This window comes from Prosopis cineraria, unplaced genomic scaffold, assembly GCF_029017545.1.
Source record: "Prosopis cineraria cultivar Desert tree isolate PC_DT_omini unplaced genomic scaffold, ASM2901754v1 PC487, whole genome shotgun sequence".
In the NCBI taxonomy this organism is placed as follows: domain Eukaryota; kingdom Viridiplantae; phylum Streptophyta; class Magnoliopsida; order Fabales; family Fabaceae; genus Prosopis; species Prosopis cineraria.
The window spans coordinates 14986-40680 of NW_026555812.1; the positions used below are offsets into that span (position 1 = coordinate 14986).

Genomic DNA, 25695 nt, shown 5'->3' on the forward strand with positions numbered 1-25695 from the left:
GATGCTCCCAGAAACTTTCTCTCTCTAGAAACACCACCAATCCACCATATTTCCAACCCTGCCCGGTCCCTCCTACCCTCTTATGCTCTCAACTCTCTCTCTCTCTCTCTCTAACTCAATCACTCTGCTACCCTCTCTTTTCCCCTCACTCTCTCTTAGGGTTTCTCCGCATTGACGAGCTTTCGGAGTCAAGCTCGTAGTAGATGGGTAATCTCTCCGATTTCGCCTAAAGTTCTTTCTTTTTCTTTTCCTCATGTGTTTTTATTATCTGATCAGTCGCAAAATGAAAACTTTGACATTTGTCAGTTTTCAGTATCGATCTTTCTTTGTTTTTAGTTGCTATTTAATTGACCTTCAGCTTAGCTTTTTTTCTTTCTTTTGACTTGGTCTGTATGGGCCCTATGTTTCTTTAGTTGTAGGAATTAGTTAAATTATGTGGTATTTGGAAGAAGCCGGAAGTTAATTTGATTTTTATCATGTGGGTTGGGACCATCAATCGGTTGACATCTGGATGGATGATTTACTCAGATTGGATTGTAAAATTAGCCGTCAGTTTTTTAAACTATTGTTGGGATTGATCATGGCTATTTTTTGTTGATTAAAACAAATCATGGCTATATTTTGGCTATGCATGTGCTAATTACATGAATACAACAGCGACAAAACAAGTGAGTATGAGTACGAAGGAGAGGGAACGTGGTGTTATTGATTTTTCTTGCATGTGATTGTTTATGAAGTAATATTTGGGAGAGAATAGTGGAGGTGTCTTTAATATCAACTCTGGAGTCTGGACTGCTCCAATGGAAACGGTTTCCAGAGCTATTTTAGAAAGGGATAAGAACTCTATGTCTAGGATGCTTATTTGTTTCGTTGCTTTGTTCTTTCACTCGTACCCCCTGGGAGGTGGCTGGACGGATGCAAAGAAACTTGCTGGGCTGGGTTTTTGAAACTGGAACATTATGAAAAAGTTCTTTACCATCATGATTTCCATTTCAGTTTGGTGAAATGAAGTGATAAATGAAAAGCCATAACCACAAGTAATTTTCTCAGTAGCACTTGCATAATTTTTACTGCTCTTTGTACATGTTCCCCAGTCTTCTCTACTGTATAGAAGTTAGGTTTTGACCTTTCAGCTCTGGCATTATCCTTAACTGACTAAATTGATGTGGTCTGTTAAGGTCTGGGCCCTGTTTGGTTAACAATTGGAAAGGAAAGGGCGAAGATTTTTTTTTTTTTTTGGGGGGGGGGGCAATGTCTCGTAAAACTGTAATCATTACTCAACTGTTTTTTTTTTAATCTCTTTTTAATACATTCTGGAGGAAGGGTAATAAGGGGTTATTTTTCATCTTCAAAATCACTTTATTCATTTCATTTTCATTCCCTTTTCTATTCCATTTTTTATATCAAATGGGTATATGACATGTTTTCCTTGCTAAAAACTCTACCTTTAAAGTGATCTAAATTTTTTTGCTTTCATTAGCCATTAGCATTCACTGATTGAAGTGAGGAAATGCCTACCTCCTATCAAGCCACAGCACTCTGGGTTTTCATCAATATGAATGTTTCTCTCTGTTTGTTTGAAAATATGTTATTTGTGGAGGGTAAAAATTTTAAGGGGAAGAGATGCATGTTTGGTTTAAACAATGTGGAGACTGTTGATATCCCTCAGTCTCTCACCTCATGCCTATAAAAATAATCAAGAGTCAGACTAATTTAGGGAATGTATATATGTTTTTATTTTCCACATAATCTTTTTCTTCCAGCGCTTCTTTACCAAACTTTGGCGTTCTCTGTAGTTTAGAAAATCATATGATTGGAGGTTTTCTATATCTTTATTTTTTTCTCCTCTTTTCCCCTATCAGTTGTAAAGGGAGGGTAGTTAGAAGAGACAATCTTATAGCATTAACTGGTGGTCATGGATCAATCGGAGCAGGCACAACAGCAGCAGCAGCAAAAGCATGTAGTAGGCGTTGCAGCTGCCCCTGGCCAGATGGCCTATTCTACTCACTACCAGACTGCTCCCATGGTAGCTTCTGGATCACCTTCTGTAGCCGTAACTTCCCCAACACAGCCTCCAGCTCCCTTCTCGAATTCCCCTCACCAAATGGCATACCAGCAAGCACATCATTTTCACCAGCAGCAGCAGCAGCAGCAACAGCAGCAGCTTCAGATTTTTTGGGCTAACCAAATGCAAGAAATTGAGCAGACAACTGACTTCAAGAATCATAGTCTTCCACTTGCGAGGATAAAGAAAATAATGAAAGCTGATGAGGATGTCCGGATGATCTCAGCGGAGGCACCAGTCATATTTGCAAAAGCATGTGAAATGTTTATCCTGGAGCTGACTCTGCGATCATGGATACACACGGAAGAAAACAAGAGGAGAACACTACAGAAGAATGATATAGCGGCTGCAATTTCAAGGACTGACGTATTTGATTTCTTGGTTGATATTATTCCAAGAGATGAGTTGAAAGAAGAGGGACTTGGTGTGACAAAAGCTACAATTCCAGTTGTGGGTTCCCCTACTGATATGCCATATTATTATGTCCCACCACAGCATCCTGTAGGGCCTACTGGGATGATCATGGGAAAACCAGTTGACCAGGCAGCACTATATGCCACCCAACAGCCTCGACCTCATATGGCGTTCATGCCGTGGCCACAGACACAACCTCCACAACAGCCACCGCACGATCAGCAGCAAACAGACACTTGACAACTATGGTCGATCAAATTAGAAAACGGAATGCATCTTCTGATTGCTAATGATTAACTTCAAGCCTTTATGCGGCAGTAGTTTAGTCCTCTCCATTGCCAACTGCGAAGTCCTAGACACATATATGCAGTGCTTGCACTGCATTAAATTTGTGCTTGTATGAGCTCTTATCTTGAGCTTTTATGTGGCTGAGTTTGCTTTCAGTTATTGGTATGGTAGTTACATTAATTTGGGGTAGTGCTTATGTAGAGTTTAGGGAGTCTGGAGATTGGCGGGAAAAGGTTGTATTTTGTAGTGTGATTTTACTGGAGGCTGGTTGATTTCTACATTCCATTCCATTGTGATGGATAGTTTTAAACTCATGATTCAGGTCTTATCAGTGCCTCCTCTCGAGTTCGTTTACCTTTTCTCTAGCAAGCTGGTACGTTTGTTGTTGTTTCTGGGTAACAGCAATTGTTAGTTCTCACCCGAAAATAATCTGTTGTAAGTGTTAACTTGGGTTCTGAACCGGGACAAGACCTTATTCTCATGGGGTTAGTCTTTCAACCTATGCAGCATTTAGACTTTCTTTGCTGGAAGATGCTGAGTAAACTTGATCCGTGCAGAAGGAAGTTGCTTGGGCAAAGTAGAGGGTTGGAAATTTTGAGATCTAAGTGTCGTGCAGGTTGAAAGATTAGTTCTATGATGTTAGGTTGCTGTAACTTGTTTTCGTTTTTAATTTTCAGCATGCCGATAGTATTAGGGAAAAACAAAAAAAACTGTTGCTTGGGTTTTGAATGCTGGACCTATAATTTTTTTTCCCATTAAAATTGAAAATAATCTGTTTGTGAGGATTGGAGAAAGATGATTATGATTTGTTCTGTTTATAATAGCGTCGTAAGTTCATTAGTGGTCACTGAAACTATTTTGTCATCATAGCTTAATCCCATTCATTCTTCTTTGAATTTTCACTGTGAAACTAGGAATCTAATCATGGAACCAAGATGCAATTGTAAACTTGAAAGGAAAACGTGACAAATAAGAAGTAGAGTTTGTTCATTGATGGTCTAATGCTGAAAATTGGATGAAGTGGTCACTGAAAATAATGCGTAAATATACTTTCTGTTGAAAACTAGGCCACATCATTTTTATTTCCCTTCTCACTCCTCCTCATATGGCATTGACATCGCAATGAAGAACAGTGCTATTGATCAATGTTTTTTTCCCCCTTGTGGGGAGCTCTGATATCAATCTTATTCCAAAAAAAAAAAAAAAAAAAACACATGGACTGCTGTTTGGTACTCTTAACAAAATGCTAGAACAGGTGAAAGGTGACGGTGAAGAAGGAAAAGATTAGAGCAATTAAGTGGGTGGGAGGGAAATAAGTGAAATAAAGCTTTTCTCTCAAAATCTTTCAGAAAGAACACTTAAAAAGAGAAAATATGATAAGTTTCATGTTCAATTTCTCTCTCTCTATTTTTCACTCCTCTCTCTTTTCTTTTCTCACCTAAACAATTTTTCTCTTCATTTTCTTCCCTAATTTTTTTGCTCTCATATTTTCTTTCTAACTAAATAGATCATTAAGCAAATTTAAAAGCAAGCACAATATACAACTATTATTTTTCATTTTATTTTTTAAGAAAAAATATTATATAATTTACTTTTTTTGAATGGATTATGATTTACTCTTTTAAAAAATAAAATATTTCATTAAGCATGCATACAATGAACCAAAATGTATATAATTAAACATGCATGCAATCTTAACCCTTATTTAAATTGAATTTAAGGAATTATTTGACATTTGGAATAAAATGAATTAAAATAGATAAGAGAATGAAATAAAAATTTATATATCAAAAAATATTAGTAAATAATAATAGATATATTACATGTCTCGTTTTTATAAGCCCATACAAAAATCTCTCGAGTTTTTAATGTAATAATTACGTGAATGAATCTTCCATTGATGGAAAACAATCAAGTTGACGAATTCAAGTTATAGCTAGACTAACATTCTAATTCTCGTTCTGCGTCCAGCCCCAGAATACTTGGTGAGGGAAGAAGCGAAGACTATTGCTATGGCGTCACCATTTAAGCCAGATGTATTGAAGGGCAAGGTTGCTCTTATCACAGGAGGAGGCTCAGGAATTGGATTCGAAATATCCACGCAATTCGGCAAACATGGTGCCTCCGTTGCCATCATGGGTCGTCGCAAGCAAGTTCTCGACTCTGCTGTCTCTGCTCTTCAATCACTTGGAATTCCGGTAATTTATCCTTTTTTGGGAATTGATTTTGTGATTCTGCCCGTGGTCTTGAATTTTTATTTTTCGGGTCAACCCTTCGTCTTCAATGTTGAACTCCTAGTTTCTCATCGGATCACTCGGATTAATCAAATTCCTTCCTATTTCTGTAGTCCGCAACTTTGACCCATTTTTGGGATTTGTTCGATTCTCTGGAAATAAAAAGTTTAAGAAAAACTGGAACTTTCGATCCAGTAAGTTAGATGATCATTGGAATTTAGTTTATATTAATGAATTACGAAGCAACCACTAGACATATTAGGAACACTATCCCATACGGATCTCTACATGACATAATGAGTTTAAAAGTAACTTGTCAAGGATAGTTGAGCTTGCAACTTGCAGAAGTGTTGTCTCGTAGCTGAAAAACGGATCTTTCCTTGTAACCAGGGCCTTTCGTGCAATTAGTGATGGTTAACATGTCTTCATGCTGGAGTTAGTAATTGAATTGAAATGAAAGGTCGATTCACTGGGCTTACATAAAAGAAGGCTATCCGAGTTGTACATAGTTAGTAGTAATCTTGTAGCAAAAGAATTTCACTGAAGTGACTTTTTTATTATGGTTATTTGCTTATTACAGGTTTATGAAGCAAACATCAAAAGGAATGCTAACCTCGAAAGTGATTATGCAATATGTATCCCCCTCCCCTAACTACATCACATTCTTTACTTGTTATTCAATGTCTATTATCAAGTGAGCCACAGGAATATCTATTTATTATGTTTCTGATTGTTGTCTGTCCCTTCATCTCTTGAGTAGCAGATTGTGCATGTTCCTATGATTGGTGACATGATGCTTATTTAGGAAAGGCTAAAAGCATCCATTGATTCATCAGTTTATGGATCACTATTCTTATGCAGTTTGTTGAAATGTCAATAGAGATAACATTTTTGTAATATATGTGGTGGAAATGGTCATTGATGACTTTTTTGTGCAATCTAAATCATTTGAGTATTTTACTTAGGCTATTGGATTTGAGGGGGATGTTCGCAAGCAAGAAGATGCAGCAAGAGTTCTGGAATCGACATACAAGAATTTCGGAAGGATTGACATTCTTGTGAATGCTGCAGCCGGAAATTTTCTAGTGTCAGCAGAGGATCTCTCTCCTAATGGATTTCGAACAGGTTGTTTTACTTTAAGAATTTTGTCGTGAATTTTTTTTTTTCTCAGTGTGAGGATACTGGCATAGCATGAGTCTGAATCCTCTCCCATAACGGAGGGAATGCAGTGATGAAAGAGAAGAGATAGGGGTGGTACCCACTGCATCCCTCATTAATGTTCAGCAAACCTTGTGTCTGGTAATTCAAAAATGATATGGAGATGCATTTGCTTGTTAACAAATGTCTCAATTTTCTGTTTATATTCATAAAGATTAGAATTTAGAAAGAAGCAAGGTATTTTTTGGGGAACCTGAATAGCAGAAGTTCTGGTTTTCTGCAAATAAATATGAGTGAAAACATCTGTTTTCTTACAAAATGAAGTGCTGAAATTCACCGTCTATAATAGTCCCAGAGAGAGAAAGGAGAAAAGAAAAGAATCTCATCTAAATTTCGTGAAAAAGAAGGATGAGGAGGAAGTTTTGTTTTTTTTTTTTCTCAGTACCTCTTTAACGGGGTGCCTTTTTTTTTTTTTTTGGCGGTTACTAAGGGTACCCTAGAAGAATTTTTTTCTAGTGAGTATGCAAAGAGGCTTGCAAGATTGGCTTGATTAATGTGACTTTTTCTCAATGGATTTATGCCTTTTATTTTCACTTCTTTTTTTATTCTAAATTATTTGCAAGTGTTAGGTAGTGAACTGAACATGCAGCAAGAACTTGAATCCTGAGAATATATGGTATAATCAGTAAACTTTGGATGCATATGCTCCTCTTAGGCTCTATGGTCTTTATTATACGTATGAAGCACTCATCTCGTCGCACTATTAAACATCCTGGTCACAATCTATGATCAAATATGAATGTTGAAATGCTGCACAACTTGCAATTGAATTATTGCTCAAGTGGTGATGTGATGAGGGATGGGAAGAAATATTTATATTCTACTTTCTCTGGTCTTATTTATTAGTCACTTCCAACATGTTTCACTGGAACCAAGAAAAATTTTAAATCTCATTAACTTTGTTTTAAAATTTAACAAGTTTTCACTTTATTCCTAATAAATATTCTTAAATTCCATTGTTGGTATTTTTTACAACACACAACAACAACACAACAACAAGCTTTTATCCCACTAGGTAGGGTCGGCTACATGGATTGCAAGACGCCATTGTGCTCTATCATTTATCAAGCTTTTAGGAATATTATTAATTAAGAGATCGCGTTCAATAACTTCCAAGAGTGTTCTCTTAGGCCTTCCTCTACCTCTCTTAATCGGACTCAAAGTTATATGTTCCACTCTTCTCACTGGTGCCTCCCTTGGTCTTCTTTGTACATGCCCAAATCATCTCAACCGATTTTCTACCATTTTTTCCTCAATAGGTGCCACCCTCACTTTTTCGCGTACGTGCTCATTTCGAATTTTATTTTTACGTGTATGTCCGCACATCCATCGTAACATTCTCATTTCTGCTACTCCAACTTTATGCTCTTGCTGTCCCGTTAGAGCCCAACATTCACTACTATATAACATTGCCAGTCTGATAGCAGTGCGATAAGACTTTTCTTTAAGTTTATTAGGCACCTTACGGTCGCAAATAAATCCTTTAGCTTTTCTCCAATTAAACCACGCAGCTTGAATTCTATGTGAAATATCTCCACTGATTTCGCCATCATTTTGAATAATGGCTCCCAAATATCTAAACTTTTCCACTTGAGGTATAATTTGGTCTCCCAATTTCACTTTCAAATTATTGTCGAATAGTCCTTTACCAAATTTACAATATAAATATTCCGTCTTACTTCTACTCAGACGAAAACCTTTCGACTCCAATGTCCTCCTCCATAACTTAAGTTTGCAATTAACCTCTTCTCTTGTCTCTACTATAAGAACTATATCATCTGCGAAGAGCATACATTTCGGAATTTCCCCTTGAATATGTTCCGTCAAAACATTTAAGATCAAGTTGAACAAATAAGGACTCAGAGATGATCCCTGATGTAGTCCAATCTTTATAGAAAATCCTTTATTTGACCACTAGGCGTTCTTATACTAGTTTTTACCCCCTCATATATATCTTGTATGGCTTTAATATAAGCAATCCGTACTCCTTTTTTTTTCTAACGCTTTCCAATGCACTTCTCTTGGTATACGGTCATAAGTTTTTTCCAAATCAATAAAAACCATGTGTAGATTTTTATCTTTACAACAATACTTTTTCATTAATTCCCTTAGTAGATAAATCGCCTCTGTAGTTGATCTACTTGGCATAAAACCAAACTGATTCTCAGAAATACTTGTCTCCAATCTCAACCTATGCTTAATTACTTTCTCCCACAATTTCATTGTGTGGCTCATAAGTTTAATCCCTCTATAGTTAGTACAATTCTGAATATCTCCTTTATTTTATAAATAGGAATTAATGTACTTCTCCTCCACTCATCAGGCATTTTTTTGGACCGTAAAATCACATTAAATAACTTAGTTAACCATCTCACCCCTTCTTCACCTAAACATTTCCACGCTTCGATAGATATACAATCAGGTCCGTTGGCTCTACTATTTGCCATTTTCTTAAGAGCTTCCTTTACCTCCTTATCACGTATTATTTGATAGAATGACAAATTTTGTTCTCCTTCACCAGTTACTAAATCCTCCATGTTACTGGATGAACCCTCTCCATTATTGAAAAGTTTAGAAAAGTAAGTCTCCCATCTATTTTTAATTTCATCATCTGTAACTAAAGTTCTTCCCTCTTCATCCGTAATACACTTTACCTGTTCTAGATCTCTTGACTTTCTTTCCCTACTCTTGGCAATCTTATAAATATTTCGCTCTCCTTCCTTCGTCTCAAGACTCTTATAAAATTTTCAAAAGCTTTAGAACGAGCTTCACCCACAGCTCTTTTAGTTTCCTTCTTAGCCATACGGTACCTCACCCAATTTTCCTCATTGTTACACAAATGAATGGCTTTAAAATAGTTCTTCTTATACTTGATTTTGTCCTGTACACTATTATTCCACCACCAAGACTCCTTATCTCTCGGACCAGAACCTTTTGATTCTCCCAAAGCTACTTTTGCAACCTCCCGTATCTTTTTAGCCATATTCTCCTACATGATGTTAGCACTTCTCTGAGATTCCCACATTCCTCTATCCAAAAGATTTCGCTTGAAAATATCTTGTTTCTCACCTTTTAATTGCCACCACCTAATCCTTGGTGCTACTACTTGTCGACGTTTTTGGATTTTACTCAAAATACACACATTAAGGACTAGGACCCTATGTTGTGTCGTTACAGCATCTCCGGGGATCACCTTGCAATTTTTACAAAGTCTTCTATCTGTGTTCCTAACCAAAAGAAAATCAATCTGTGACCTTGAGGCTCCACTTTTGTAAGTGATGAGATGCTCATCTCTCTTCTTGAAACAAGTGTTGGCAATCTTAAAATCATACGCCAATAAGAAATTAAGAAGAGTTTGTCCTTCATTGTTTAGCTCTCCAAAACCAAAACCACCATGCACACTCGCAAACCACCATGCACACTCGCATACTGACCAGCTTCCCTCCCGACATGCCCATTAAAGTCTCCTCCAATAAAAATCTTTTCACTCTGTGGTATGCGTCGAATCAACCCTTCCAGATCCTCCCAAAATAATTTCTTAACACTAGCTTCTGTCCCGACTTGCGGCGCATAAGCGCTAACAATATTAACAGTCTCACGTCCAATTATCATTTTTAAGGAAATAATTCTGTCTCCAATTCTGCTAACTTCCACAACGTTCTTCTTCCACTCCTTATCTATAATGATGCCTACTCCATTGCGTGCACTTACTTTTCCTGTATACCAAAGTTTGAAACCTTGAATATCCTTAGCTTCTTCTCCATGCCATTTTGTTTTTTGCAAGCAAAGGATATTGATTTTCCTTTGAATCATAACCCCTACAACCTCTACAGATTTACAATTCAATGTCCCAACATTCCAAGTACCAAATCTAATTTTGCTCTCATGGACTAACTTCTTTAGCCGCGTGCGTCCAGAATGACGCGGTAGCCCTTGCTCATTTAACACTACATCCGGGCGCCGATGCAGCAGCTCTAACTCATTTATCACTGTACTCGAGCCATGCAGTGCGTTACTTACGGGCAACGACCTAGCATTAACATTATAACGTTTATTGTTCATGTTCATGATAGATTCAACAAAGTTTTACATTGGCTGTTGATGGCCTAACACAACCCTCCTCCTTTACCCGGGCTTGGGACCGGCTATAAACATAGGCGGAGTTCATTACTGGTATTTTTATTTAAAACATTTAATAAGGAAAAAAATGTAAAGAGGAGCATTGGAAATTGGTAAGTGCCCTATAAATAGGACCAAATTTTTTCTTCTTTCTCTGCCCTATAAATAAAACCGGGGGAGTACTTCCTATCTTCTAGAAACACTGGTATAGTGGTGATACCAAGTTTAGAGTTTAGAGGTTGTAGCTATGTCAGTATTGATGGGACGTCAACTATGGCACTGCCAATAGCGACAGTGTTGATGAGATACAGGCAAGAATAACTGCAAGAGAACTTTCTCAGAGGCTACAGCAAATGCGCTTAAAACCTACAAAAAGTGAGCAGTTTCTTGCCCAGATAAAATTATATTTCTCTATTAACCTACAAAAAGTTTAGTAGTTTCTTGCGTAGATATAATTTTATTTCTGCTAGTGTGCATGAGAAGCCCTAAAATTGGAGACACTTAAGTGACCTTAAGTTATCCTTGTTAAAATCGGGGCCATGCATACTCTGGTTCTCCAACTAAAGAATCCCAGATTGCCTAAAGAAGGCATTCATCAAGGAGGATGGTATTATGGTAAGGTTAAATGTGTCATTGTGTTTTAGGCTACAAGTTATTCCAAGTCTCCAAGACCTGTTTCTACATAGCAAGTTGAGTCATGGTGCAGCTTTTTCTTAAAAAAAAAAAAAAAATTGTTATTGGACAATGCTGCAGTCTATTAATTATGGATATTAGGTACAAGAAAGGAAGTATTGATCCAACCTAAATTTTGTTTGCAGTTATGGATATTGATTCTGTGGGAACATTTACAATGTGCCATGAAGCTCTAAAGTATCTAAAGAAAGGAGGAGTTGGAAGGGGCTCTTCTGGTGGGGGTACAATACTGAACATTAGTGCTACCCTACACTATACGGCTTCTTGGTATCAAATTCATGTGTCTGCAGCTAAGGTTGTATTTACTTTTAATGCATCATGTATGTTAGTAGATATTAAAGATTTAGGAAAGTATTGTAAATGAAGGGGATAATTACTCGTTGCATATCCAAAGTTAATGGTAATATCAATGTAAAGTTACTGCTGTGTTAGTATAAATTGAGTCTTGAGTGTTCATTCTTACACACATTGTAATTGATTCTTTGGTGAGATAATCGATCCCACATTGAGTAGTATGAATATATGAACTACTTTATTAGGCACTCAAATTGGTATGTTCTCTTACATAAATAGTTAGCTTGAAGGAGGATTTTTCACCCCACTTAGGTGGCTATTAACTGTTATCGGAGTTGATATTCGTTGGCTCTAGAAAGGCCTATGAAGAAACCAAGTCCAGTGTCATCTATTGTAGGCATTAAGATGTCAATTGTCCAGGTAGGCCACATAACGCACGCTAAGATAGGATGGGATGCTTAGTCTCTATTGAGTAGCATGGGCTCTTCATAGGGTGCTTTACTTTTAAATGGTTTATTATTATTATTTTTTAATCCCTTGGCAACATACATGTGATATGTATTTATGTAATGGTTGGTAGGTAGAAAAATATCTTTTAAAAAGAAAATGCATTTCTCATTTTCCATTTACTTTTTAGAAAACACTTTCCGGTGTGCCAAACACTTGCTTAGTGTTTAAAGTGATCTTCTCGTACAGGCAGCTGTTGATGCCACGACAAGAAACTTGGCATTGGAGTGGGGAAGTGATCATGACATAAGAGTGAATGGGATTGCACCTGGTCCAATAGGTGACACTCCTGGCATCAGTAAACTGGTTCCTCAAGAGATAAATAGCAAAGCCAGAGAATTCATGCCTTTGTATAGACTTGGGGAGAAATGGGATATTGCCATGGCTGCTCTCTACCTCGTATCAGATGCAGGTTTGTAACTTTCATTTCTCTGAATAACTCGACCTCATCTTTTTTTAAATATTTTCAGGACATGTCATATTTTTATGGTTAGAGGCCAATTTGGCCCTTATATTTAGGTCTAAGAATATTTAGGATCTTAAATTTATTTTAGTACAATTTTCCTACTCAACTTTTGAAAATGGTGTAATTTCACTCATATTATTGACAAAAGTTAATTTTGACTATTAGTAGACTAAAAAATAACCTCAAAAATTACATAAAGAGACTAAACAATTATAGAAAATGACCCAAAAAATAATAGAAATGGACCCAAAGAATTACAGAATTTTCTTAGTCCTGTTCTACAATTTTAGTACTTTATTTGTTATTTTTTGGACAACTAATGATCAAAATTAACTTTTATTAATGGTAAGAATGATATTGCACTATTTTCAAAAGTTGATAGATAAGTTTACTATTTACACCAGAAACAAATTTAAGGTTTCAGATACTCTTGAACTTATAATTTAAGAGTCAAATTATCATTTAACCCCTATTTTTATTGAAAAATCTTGCAGTAAATACTAGTTGACTCTTTCATTTGCTACTCTTGGTAATATGTGGTCAGTGACTCTTCATTTTCTTCATTTCCTTATTTGTTTGCCTTGTAACATGTTTTGCAAATTCTTGAAGGAAAATTTGTCAATGGTAACATTGTGATAGTGGATGGAGGACTTTGGCTGAGCAGGCCACGTCATCTAGAAAAAGAGGCAGTGAAGCAGATTTCAAGAGTTGTTGAAAAGAGGTCCAGAAATGCTCCAGTTGGTGTTCCAAGGAGCAAGATGTGATTTTGTTGGAAGCATGTTGGCCCATCTTTGCAATAGTTAATTAGTATCTTATATATATATATATATATATATATGGAAAGAATGATATAAAAGTCTCAAAAATATCAATTAATTCAAGTGAGGCTTCAAGTACTAAATTTTAAAAATTTGCAACTCAATCTCTCAATTTTGCAACTCCGTTGTGATGAATTTATAATTTGTATTTTAAATTTTAACAGAAAAAATATTTTTTTAGTCTTTAATTGAGTTAAAATTTAAAAAATAAATTATAAATTCATCATAATGTAGTTGTAAAATTGAGAGATTAAGTTATAAATTTTTAAAATTTGACAGGGACTTAAATTAAAAGGGATCTCTTTGTTATTTCCCCTATATATATGATCTGCTAGGTAGTGTTGGTGCTTACATATTCTATACTGCACCTATTTCGTTGAAAAATACAATTAAAAAGTTTTCTAAATAGATTTAATTCCATAATTTTTTTTAAAAAAATATTTTTTAGTCATTTCATGCTAACATCGTTGATCTAATTTAAAAAATAGGACCGAACAATTTTAAATACTTATTAATTATATAATCTTCTATATCTTTATAATAAAATAGCAAATGTATTATATAAAAAAATTTAAAAATGGTATATTATAAATTATGGATAGAAATTCATATATAGTGTTTATAAAAAAGAAATACATACATAATTTATATTAAAATAGGTAATAATTTATGCCATGCATAAAAAAAATGTATCTAATTTATGTTAACTATATTCATGAATCATTTGTGCTAGTTATTTTTCTTGAATAATACCTTATCTATTAATGAATGAAGTTTTGATCAAAATAAAATAAAATCAATGTCATCTAAAATAATTAGAGAATAACTGATAAAATGAAGTGTAGCGTTATATATTTAATACTTTCTCCAGTTTTTAATACAAACTTTGAACTTATTAAAAAATGTTGGTTATAATTTTAAAATTGTAAAATAATATATATATATATATTATGACTTTCTAATTTTAGTACCCACTTTATAATTAAGAACTATAATAAATTGTTGTTTAAAAATTTAAATGATAATAAAATATAAGGGATAAAATTGAAAAAAAAATAAACATTAATGATTCTAATTTCGTCTTCTATTTAAGAATTATGACCCAAAAGGTTTTTAAACTCCATCTTATATTAAGAACAGACATTCATTCATTATATTATGAAGAATTAGCATTTTTTGTTAAACCCAATTTTATTGGTATATTTGTTTTATCTATAATAGAATATCATCATTTTTTTTAGACGTGGATGTGATATAATCACGTTAGTTTGAATTTTCGATTTTCAAATTAAAGATGAAAGAAAACTAAAAAATATATTTCGTAGCGGAAAGGATCTTTAATAATTTGAAAGACATAAAATTTTGAAATAAATCATAGTTTTAATGAAGTATAATATATTTTTATAGGCCCAACAATAAGCCTTTTTATAAATTTTCATAGTTTTCCTTCATCTTCCAAACATATTCAACGATTTCGTCCCCACAAGAGAATAATTTCTCTTAGATTAATAGTCTAATTATGCACACATCCTGGTATTCAAATCTTAAACTTCTCTTAAATCCATTCACAAATGCAAATAAATATATATTAAATCTTCCCAGCAATGTAACAAGTCTGCGGTGGCCGCCTGGAGTTTGGCGGCGGCGGGTTGAGAGTCGACGGAGATTTCTTCCCTTTCTTGGCCATCACGACTGGCGACTCTATAATTGAAATACCAGCTATTTCAGATAATTAAAATTTTATAATCTCGTTTAAAATATTTTTTAAAAATTGAAACCTAAAAGTTTATTTTTGAAAAAAATATATTTAGAAAATACAATATTATCTAATTTTAAAAGTAAAAAAAGTCCTCTCTGATTGTAATTAATGTTTTTTTTTTTGGTCCTCTCTGTTTTTTTGTGAACTAACGTTGATGCTTTTCTGTCTGATCTGTTTAAGAAATTCAAAGTTATATGTTATCTTGATTCGGTTATTTTAAAATTTGATTTTTAATTTTTATAATATTGTTTGATGCATGTTTAATTGTTAAAGTATGGAGTCCACTGATTTTTAATTTTGTTATGTTATTACATTGTTGGGGGCGTCACCCTTCAACTCTACTTTTACTTTTTAGCCTGGCCAATTAATGCTTATTGTGTTGTTGTTGTTAAACATGTAGTTCAATTAATAAGCAGTTATGCTTGCTTAACCAATGGCACAAGTTCGAGTTTTAAGTATGCAATTATGTTAAATAATTTTGAGAGAGGTTTGTCACTAATGTAATCTTACCCAACTATGTCCATGAATAATGGGTAATTATATCAAAAAAGATGTTTATTAATTTTTTGGTCCCCCCCCTTCTCTCTCTCTGTGTCTTGTGTCTGTGTGTGTGTGTCTGTGTGTGTGTGTGTGTCTTATATGATCTGTTATGTCCAAAGAAATTCTAGATTATATATGTTTATTCGATTAGATTTTTTGTTCATAATGATATTTGATCGATGCTTTACTGAAATTGGCACAAATTTTGGCTAAGTTATGATATACTCATAATTGTTTAATTCCGATCCTATCACTTTGTTATCAGTTACACACAGTAAATCCTATATAAATAATGATTACGATCTTAATTAGGATATTTGCAATTATTTAGTAGTAGATAATGTGCAGAATCTCCGGCAAAGCAATACACAAAGATAGCTGCAAATCTCAAGAATTAAAACGATCGAGAGGTAGCAATGCGAGTCAAATGGATGAGTAGTCAAATCGATGACTGAAAGCTTTCATTCAATTTTCTCGTTTCTCTTAATTAACAAGAAAAATAATATATCATCATGTTGAACCATAATATAATATTGACCATACAGTTATTATAAGTTGAAAATTATGACATGCATGTTTGGTTTGGTTCTTATCACAGAGAAAAGAAAGTTGCAAGAGATCAAGGAATTCGACAAAGAAGAGCAACAGTAAAAAGTTAGCGCTTATAAAATTTTTAGATAATTTTGTGAGTATATGTTGGGCTATGTTCTTGTGCATGCTGTATATCAAAAGTCATCCTTCTTTTATTAAAACGGTCCCTTTGACTCTTTTAAATTCATTTTTTGATTCTGAAAAATCTTGAGTATACGTACTCGGTCTATGTAAAAATCAAGCTACTTGGTTATTTTAAGATTGGACAATTTGTTCTTTTGGGTCTGTTATTTTTGTTTATTATTTTGTGGAAATTATAATTCAGATGTTTATGGTATATATAATCTTGCTCTCTCCTATCCAATGGTAAAATTTTTAAGAGAGGTATGACCATATGCTTGTGAAATTCTTTTTTTTCTTGCATAGCTTTGAATTTTTACTAAGACAACAATGCAAGTATTTATCAATTCTGGGCATTTCATTGGCACTTAGGACACCATGTGTCTTTGAATTTCTTTTCTTTATGTTTGTTGATATATTCTCTTAATGAGATTTGAGCAGGACTTGATGTATGGAGCTTTGATCCCATAGAATTAATAAAAAGTTAATTAAATAAAAATGGCCAGGTCTATTATCAAATATTTATGACTCTTTGTAAGGGAGTTAATGACATTTTTTTACTAGGGAAACTTTATACTCTGATCCTCCTACTTTACCTTAGTTTTCAATCCAATCCCCAGTGTTTAAAATTGAGCAAATCCATCCTTACATGTAAGTCCCCATAAGTGCCAACTAAGCAAATTCTGTTATGATTTTTGCTAACGTGGCTGTTAAGTTCAATCTAACAACACTTGAGCTCCATATAAGCTATTAGGTTCAATCCTTCCCATTATAGATTGGAGAGCAATTACATGGGCTCGTTTGATACGTAATATTTAAAGGTAAATATTGGGATTGAATTAGAGTAATCCCACCTTTCACATGTTTGGTATGAGACATTCATCAATGCTTGAGATTACTCAATCCCACTTAGGTAGAAATGCTAAAACCTACTACCCCATAGTATTGGTCAGTTCCACCAAAATTAATCCTGAGTTGATTTTTTTAGTACCAAAATGCCACCATCTCTCCTTTATTCCTCGTCTCTCTTGCTCTGCCTTCTAGTTGAGCATCTTCATCCCACCTCTCAGTCAAGCATTGACCCTAATGCCAACTCTCCTCCATTGACGCTACCTAAAAATCAAAGAGATTGAGGATGAGATTCGGCCCTCCTCTGCAGATGTTGCGGATTTCTTCCTTGAGGATGCGATGAGGAAGAGAGAAGAGATGTGGCGCAAGTCATTCATGCCGCCATATAGTCGCAAGTCATCTCCCTCTAGATCCTCCCTTCTCCCTCCGTCTACCTCCCACTAGTCCAAGCTCGAATCTACTTGCATTCAGATCTAGTTCAAGATTGTGTTTGAGATATGGTTCTCAAATCTAGTTCAAATTGTTGTTGTGTATATGAGATTGAGAATGCCTAGATTCGAGCTTGTGGCTAGACTTGTGAAAACAAAATGCTTTTTCAAATGGAGTTCCAAATTTGAGTTTCAGACTCTGCATTTTTTTAATAAGGGTCATTATTGTCTTTTGATAATTTTTGATTTATTATAAAATAAAACTATTGCAAGTATTCCATGCAAATATTATTCCTTACCAAACAAACTTTTAAAACCACAATCCCAATTCTAATCTCAATACCAATCTCAATCATAATCTCAGTTCTTTTAAATTGAGACCTGTATATTAAACAGGGTCATAGAATTCCTATTGGACAGCATAACGGAGTACGACTAGGCCAGAGTGAAGTTTGTGTATTTTTTGAACAGCAAGAACTATATGTCTCGTTGTCATTGAGAAGTACTAGGAGAGAGTTGAGATGCCGCGTATTGTTGTATCTATGATGAACCGGCACCTCACAAAATTGATGTTGTAGTGAGAAATTCTTACATAGACTTAATACATCACACCGTTTGTTTGGATGAAGAAATCGGATTTGGATGAAAAGCATGAAGAAGAATAAATAACTTGTATAAAAAAGTTGGTTTGGGATTATTTAGTCAAGAAGAAAGGGAACGAGTTACATCTAATGTAAGTTGCATCTAATGCCACTTGCATTTAATTTGCAAGTGTATATATACCATTTCTTGTCAAAAAAAAATTTCAAGATTTGGAACACCTCATGCATTTGGATTACTTTCTTTATATATGCTCATTGATATCTTAACTTTTTGAGATTTGGACAGGACCTAAATGTATCGAATTTTCATCCCACAAGGTCATTTGAACAAAATTATCAAGCATTTCACCAAATCTCTAAAAATGATCTTAACCCTTTACAGGTGAGTTGATGACATTTTTTAAAACAATCTTTTTAATTGCATTACAATTATATAACCCCTTGTGCCTAGCGCTTTTGAATGAATATGACACTAAACAGATAAAATCTACATGTGTGAGTGGTCAATGGGAATCCTAATCCAAGAGGATGCATGGAAATAAATCAAAGTATATATATGTTATCACAATTATTGAACTCAATATGTGCATTTCGGCTTTTAATTTTCAATTGCATATTTTCATGGAACATCTTCAGATTAACAACCACTTAGTAGTATATGTACCTAATCATATTGATGTTGTCATGTCGCTATAGAAATTTTATAATTTTCAATGATTTATGTTGGATGCACTTTTTTATTTATTTTTTCGTTTGTTATAATTTGTTTCTTGGGAATTAAGATGTTAAGGGCATGTGTAATTTTGTTTAAAGGCTTCCAATCCATCAGCAAATTCATCTCAAGTTGCTCATTATTAGTCCATTGCTAAAAGCTCAAATCACTATTATAAAAAACACTTTTTACACCGATTGAAAAGGAAATGATGTAAAAAATAAAGATTGTGACATTTTCATAAATAATAAGAGATATAACATTTTTTAGACCAATTAAACATTTTCGTAAATAATAAGACTTAATATAGTGGTAACCTCCAGGCTTTTTTTTTTTTGGCATTTCTTTTCTGTTTATGTGTTTGATATTTTCTCTTTTTATGAATTTTGGCAGCGCTTGATGCATCCATTTTTATCATTCCATTAGTGTGCTGTTTGAACAAAATGATCCAAACTTTGATGATCATGTATGTAAAAATATTGAATATTTGCATGTGAGAGTTTATTACATTCTCAAAATGGTCTTCCTAGTTATTGTCTTACTATATTATCACTTTCACTCTCATAGTGCATTCTTGATGTTTATTTAACTGAACAAGATTTACTCATTTCCCTTCATTTTTCTTTTCAGGAATTGGATCAAGTAAATGAGGGGATTTTCTAATGTTATTAATAGGTGTGTTCTAATCTGTATTTTTTTTTTTCATTGCTCTTTTTAACATGATGGTGTCTCATCGTGCAACTGATATATATAATCTTTCTTAAGCCCGGTATATTTGGTTTTTTAGCATTTTAAAAAAATCTTCCTCTGGTATCAAATATAGGAGTAGATCTATAGTTTAAGAAATTAAGCTAGTTATTTATTTAAAAAAAAGTGTGTGTTGTTTTTTCTAAAATAATGTTCCTTTTGATCATTTGTATAGGAAATTACCCTTATTGATTGCACACATAGGAGTAATTTCAGAAAAAATGGTAAATACGTAAGATAAAGGTGATTAAGGTCTTATATTTAGGACTAAAACAAACTTCTCAATTAAATCCTGTATTAAAACGAGATACAATATATATTTGTTTGCATAAGGGTGTTATATTTGTTTGATTATTTTGAATATGATTCTAACCAAAAGCTTTTAATTATATCTAACCAAAAGCTTTTAGTTAAAATCATACAAAAAAAAAAAAGCTTTTATGTGGGACCTGGATGCAATTTTTCCCCCTCTTTTTTTTTCCTTCTTTCCAATTTTCGGGGTCAAGTCTGACCAATCAAAGAATGGATGGACTTTACCAGGAAGAAGCTACTTATCTCTTCTGTTAGAGGGTTTTGAACCTCTCATTAATTTTTCTGCCTTTTCTTGCTTTTTATTTTTGATCTTTGTAATAGCCCTCTGGGTCACCCCGCCTCCCCGAGGTCTTTTTCCAACACTGGACAATCTCCCCTCAAGCTCCACAACAGGGCGACCCCACCCTTACGGTGAGCATCAGGAGACAAAGGCTTTCCCGCAGTAGTATGCAGGATTATTCCCCTTGCGCAAAGCCTCCCCAGGTTCGATCCTCCAACCTTTCCTACATAACAAAGTTGAGGCTGAACCTGGTACCATTGAGTCAAACGTTGGGAAAAGACCTCGGGGAGGTGGGGTGACCCAGAGGGCTGTTACAATCTTTGTTCAGTTACATCGGACATTTGACCATTGTTTACATCTATCTTATTCTTGCTATTTGAATTAATCTCAAGTGACTTTAGAATGTGTCCTTTGACGGTTTTTTATAGTTATGTTTCTATGAAAGATGTGGAATCAGTTGAGAACATGGCAAGGTCACAAGCGGGGCCAGAAATAAAGACCGAATCTCAAGAGTCAAGCTTGGAGACCCTGTTTAAATAAATATTTGGACTTTAAAAATGAATTTTTTTAAAGTAATCAGGTTTGAAAACTTGACCCTAATAAGCCCTATAAAAAAAGGCTCGGATATGAGTGACCCTTTAAGCCCTGTTATATTATTATTATTATTATTATTATTATTATTATTATTATTTTCTTTGGTGAAAAACGTGTTTAAAATCAATGACTTGCTCACCTAATTCTACAAGCATTATGTTATTATTAATTTTAATTTATTCTAAAATTAATTTAATATAATTTAATAAATATCAATATATAATATAAAATTTCTGATTTTTTTATTTTTTAATAATTATTATGTTTGTGTATTTATAAAAAATGAACGGTTTCTATTCAGATTTAAATTTTATTACTAAACTTCTAAATGTGTATTGTTTAATTTTGAAAAAATTATAAGAATTTTATTTTTTTAATTTCAAAATTTTTTAATTAATTTATTATGTTTAATGTTAATTTAATTTAATTTTTTTAAAAAAAGACTTGTGGGCCCAACCCTGAGCCATTCACATGAGTGTCAAGCTTGAAAAATGAGGTTAAAAATGAAGAATTGGACTTTAGGCCATGTTTGGTAGACTGGAATTGTAGAGATGGAAATGGAATTAAAAAAGAATCTGAATAAAGTGATGTTTGGTAGACATGAATTATAATTTTCAAGAATCCCAATTCCATAAAAATAGGTTGAATTGGATTCTTTATTTAAAGCTATGGAGTCAAGGGCAATTCCATAGAATTATGATTTTTAAGACACTTTTACCCTCATAAAAATTATAGAAAGACAATTTTGCCCTAAAAACAATAACCCTAACCACACACCCAATTATAATAATGTGTATATGTGTAAAATATAATACGATATATGTATTTTAATATTTCTTCTATGAAATATTTTACTTATATATATATTTATCATCTATCTAATATTTTATTTATATACTAAACATGTGAGGAAATTAAAATTTTTTTGAACATATTTTACTTATATATAATATTTATCATTATATAATATTTTATTAACATATAAAATACATAAGGAAATTGAAACACAATTAAGATTTTATTATGTTTTATTTTATTTCTATATAGGGGTATTTTTGTCTTTTAAGTATAATTCCATTTCATGTCTTACATACCAAACAAAAATAATGTAAGGATTTCATCTAATTTTTCTGACATATCAAACATATTTTTGTAATCCAATTCTAATTCGATTCCGATTCCAATTCCAATTCTATCAAAAACTATTTAATCATACCAAACGAGGCCTTAGAGTTTAAATTCTTAAAGGCTGAGCCCGCCTGTATTTTCAACTCTAGTCACAAGCTATGGTTTTCATTCTTTTTTTTTTTTTTTGGGGCATAATTTGCCTTATCAATTGTTGATAACCAGCCAGCTTGGCCTTTGAATGCTGTTGCACAAAATTTTTGTATTCAAAGACTTGATCAAATCCTTTGCTTTCATCATTTCCATAAGTTACAAAAAATTTAAGGTTTGAATTTTGTTATTGAGGTGGTTAGATTGGGTGGAAGGAACTCGATTCCTCTTACATAAGATCAAAGATTAAAACTCTACAAATAATAAAAACCATGTCCAACAATATTCGAATATGATATGATGGTATCAAATGTTGATAAATTGTATAGGGAAAAAGATATGAAGTCTCATTATTATGATCTATGCATTATATGATTTTCTTTTAACTATACAACTTACCCTGAATTTCATTTGAAACAAGAATGAAATTCTCGCTCTAGTTATAGGAATATATTGATACATTGATGTAAAGCACGAAAATTTAATACATATGACAACATGCTCATCAGGTGCTAGATGACACGAAGATCTGGCTGAAGGACTCTAAGAAGGCAAAACTTGTCTAATTGTGTAATGTTGAGCTTTTGCCTACTAAAAAGAAGAGAAATTCTTGGAATTTCTCAAGAAGAAAGTTGAAGTATGAAACTGTGGACCAATGAACAATGGGCTTAGAGCTGATTTGTGAAGCAAGTTCAGGGCCATGGATGTACTGCGCCCACAGACAACCGTTCGCCAATTGGGTTTTCCAGCACTGGAATAGCGACGCGTGCCTTCTCCCACTAAACCCAGTGACTCTTCCCCACTATAAATGTGCTGCAATCTTTGCACCGGTCATCGCTTCGCTTCTTTCGCTGCAAATTCCATTTCACCTGTATTTTCTGCATCTCTGATCATCATATCATATTCTCCGTCCATCATTGTGAGTTTTGCTATTGAATATCTTTCAATCTTTACGTTGCAGCTGGTTTTGTATTTTCTTTTTGGTTCTGATCAGTTTGGTTTCTGGGGGATTTGGATTTGAAGGTAGTGGTATGGCGACTAAGAGGAGTGTGAGTACCTTGAAGGAGGCTGATTTGAAGGGGAAGAGGGTGTTCATTAGGGTTGATCTGAACGTCCCTTTGGATGATAACTCGAACATCACTGATGACACCAGAATCCGCGCTGCTGTTCCCACTGTCAAGTACTTGATGGATCGTGGTGCCAAGGTCATTCTTTCCAGCCATCTGGTATGCTGTGCTTCCCCATTCAAATGTGCTTTGAGATTGATTTGGATTGGTGTTTGGATTGACATTATGGATCGCCTATTTGTATTAGTTCGGTTTTGTTTCATTGCACATTGGGAGCGATTCATAAGGGCATTTCATTTCCGAAGCTATCTATAGCCGAGGGTCGTAGATTTTCTGCTGAGTCTGTCCTTATAAATTTGAGTTCTTATATTTTTCTTTTGAGGAAGCTGTCCTTAATATGAATGTTTACAACTAGCGAGATTATTTTTCCTTAAAAAATGCCATTTCCAGGGACGTCCCAAGGGTGTAACACCTAAGTACAGTTTGAAGCCCCTTGTGCCAAGGCTGTCTGAACTTCTTGGAGTTGAGGTATGCTTCTTCACTTTCCTGTATAGTAATTCATTCGTAAAAACTAATTTTACTTGACGACTAATAGTTTTTAATCTCCGTGTTATTTTCTGGTCATGACAGGTTAAGATGGCAAATGATTGTATTGGGGAGGAAGTTGATAAATTGGTTGCACAAACCCCAGATGGTGGTGTCTTGCTTCTTGAGAATGTGAGATTCTACAAGGAGGAAGAGAAGAACGATCCTGAATTCGCAAAGAAGCTGGCTTCTCTTGCTGATCTTTATGTAAATGATGCATTTGGCACAGCCCACAGAGCACATGCTTCTACAGAGGGAGTTGCCAAATATTTAAAGCCATCTGTAGCTGGATTCCTCATGCAGAAGGTAATTTAGGTGGTAAACTGATAATTATTAGCTGTATCATTTATTTGGCTTTTACAATTTGATTAATCTGTAACTGGTTCTGTTACTTCAGGAGCTTGATTATCTAGTTGGAGCTGTGGCAAACCCCAAGAGACCATTTGCAGCTATAGTGGGTGGCGCAAAGGTATCTACCAAGATTGGAGTTATAGAATCTTTGTTGGAGAAGGTCAATGTTCTCTTGCTTGGTGGTGGGATGATCTTACGTTCTACAAGGCTCAGGGTCATTCAGTTGGGTCATCTCTAGTGGAGGAAGGCAAGCTTGATCTTGCTACTTCACTTATTGAGAAGGCTAAGGCAAAAGGGGTTTCTCTTTTGCTTCCAACTGATGTGGTCATTGCCGACAAGTTTTCCGCAGATGCTAACAGCAAGGTACTACTGCATTTGGACGGATAATTGATTAATGTAATTAGAACTCTTATGGAAGCTGCATGATCGTAATGAAGGAAATTTTATATTACTATTTGCAGTAGCTCTATGATCTAAGTAGTATGGCTTAAAACTAAAACTTGAAAATTCTAAAAGCCCCGTTAATGCTTGTAGGTTGTGCCAGCATCAAGCATCCCTGATGGATGGATGGGGTTAGATATTGGACCTGATTCAGTTAAGACATTCAATGAAGCTTTGGATAATACTCAGACCATCATTTGGAATGGCCCAATGGGTGTTTTTGAGTTTGACAAGTATGCAGCAGGAACAGAGGTATTAACCTGTTAATTATATATGTCTTTACAATTTAGCTGGACTGGAATATTGTTTCACTCCATTTTAATTTTCTTACCAACTTATTTCCTCGGGTATATCACATCGAAGGATTGCAAGTTTGTGACATTTACAATAAAGGACCTTGTTACAATCCCGTCATAGCAAATATTGATCACTTGGTCCATGATGTAGATTAATCTTATACAAGAGTGCTACGGCATGTAACCCATGAGGAACTCCTGTGCTCTGGGCATTAGCATGATGGCCTATTCTCATTTCTGTGCAGGCTATGGCCAAGAAACTAGCAGAGCTGAGTGGGAAGGGGGTGACTACCATCATTGGAGGAGGAGACTCAGTTGCCGCGGTAGAGAAGGTGGGGCTTGCTGACAAGATGAGCCACATCTCTACCGGTGGGGGCGCCAGCTTAGAGCTTCTTGAGGGGAAGCAACTCCCTGGAGTCCTTGCACTTGATGATGCTTGCGCATGAAGTAAAAAAAGAGAAAAGTGCCAATGATTTGTGTATTTTTGTGCTGTTTTATTGTTGAGTTTTAACCAGTACTTCTTGCCATTCAATTATAACAGAGATGCTCTTGTAGCGGCTGATAGGGTAGGTCTGAAAATAAAGAGAGGTTTTTGTGACTTTTACTGTGAAGCATTTGTGTTTCTGAACCATGCTTGTGTCCAAAGCTTGAGTTTTGCTTCAGTAGTTATCTATATATGGTTATTCTGGTAGCCAAAACCCCAAAACCTGTTGTTTTCTGCCACTGTTTACTAGGCTATCGGAACATTTAACAAATTTGAATGCACAATTCATGAGGGTAAAAAACCAACTGTGGCTTATGTCATGAAAACAAACGTAGACTAGTCTATGAGGATAAGTAATCGGACGAGGCCGAAGTTACGAAACAAAGGTGAACGCACGGTCCATGATGGTAACTAACTTGACATGATTGAAGCCACGAAATTGACATAAGTATGAGACCCACGAATAACAGATGTGAGAACAAAGCTTATGAAAATCAAACTAGCTAGTAATTGATCATGGCACGCCAAGGGCTAATGGAATTGCCA

The 25695-nt window shown here is 34.5% G+C and overlaps 2 protein-coding genes and 1 pseudogene across 2 annotated transcripts; all 3 read left to right on the forward strand.

Annotated features, from left to right (window-relative positions):
• The first annotated feature begins 64 nt into the window (after positions 1–64).
• Positions 65–3121, forward strand: LOC129297277 (nuclear transcription factor Y subunit C-2-like). The gene is made up of 2 exons (XM_054935634.1): positions 65–207; positions 1863–3121. Exon 2 carries the CDS (start codon positions 1916–1918, stop codon positions 2717–2719), a length of 804 nt encoding a protein of 267 aa, XP_054791609.1. The 5' UTR covers positions 65–207; positions 1863–1915; the 3' UTR covers positions 2720–3121.
• Positions 72–13467, forward strand: LOC129297276 (peroxisomal 2,4-dienoyl-CoA reductase [(3E)-enoyl-CoA-producing]-like). Its single transcript, XM_054935633.1, has 6 exons — positions 72–207; positions 4739–4965; positions 5967–6126; positions 11157–11326; positions 12022–12244; positions 12908–13467. Exons 1-6 carry the CDS (start codon positions 204–206, stop codon positions 13060–13062), a joined length of 939 nt encoding a protein of 312 aa, XP_054791608.1. The 5' UTR covers positions 72–203; the 3' UTR covers positions 13063–13467.
• A 9155-nt stretch (positions 13468–22622) lies between these two features.
• LOC129297278 (phosphoglycerate kinase, cytosolic-like) lies at positions 22623–25276 on the forward strand (annotated as a pseudogene).
• The last annotated feature ends 419 nt before the right edge of the window (positions 25277–25695 follow it).

Excerpts from the sequence above, each read along its gene's own strand:
- LOC129297276 (XM_054935633.1), top strand. Across the intron at positions 4,966-5,966 it reads TTCAATCACTTGGAATTCCG|GCTATTGGATTTGAGGGGGA; the intron begins GTAATTTATCCT and ends TATTTTACTTAG. Across the intron at positions 6,127-11,156 it reads TCCTAATGGATTTCGAACAG|TTATGGATATTGATTCTGTG; the intron begins GTTGTTTTACTT and ends TTTTGTTTGCAG.
- LOC129297277 (XM_054935634.1), top strand. The coding sequence starts at position 1,916 with ATGGATCAATCGGAGCAGGCACAACAGCAGCAGCAGCAAAAGCATGTA.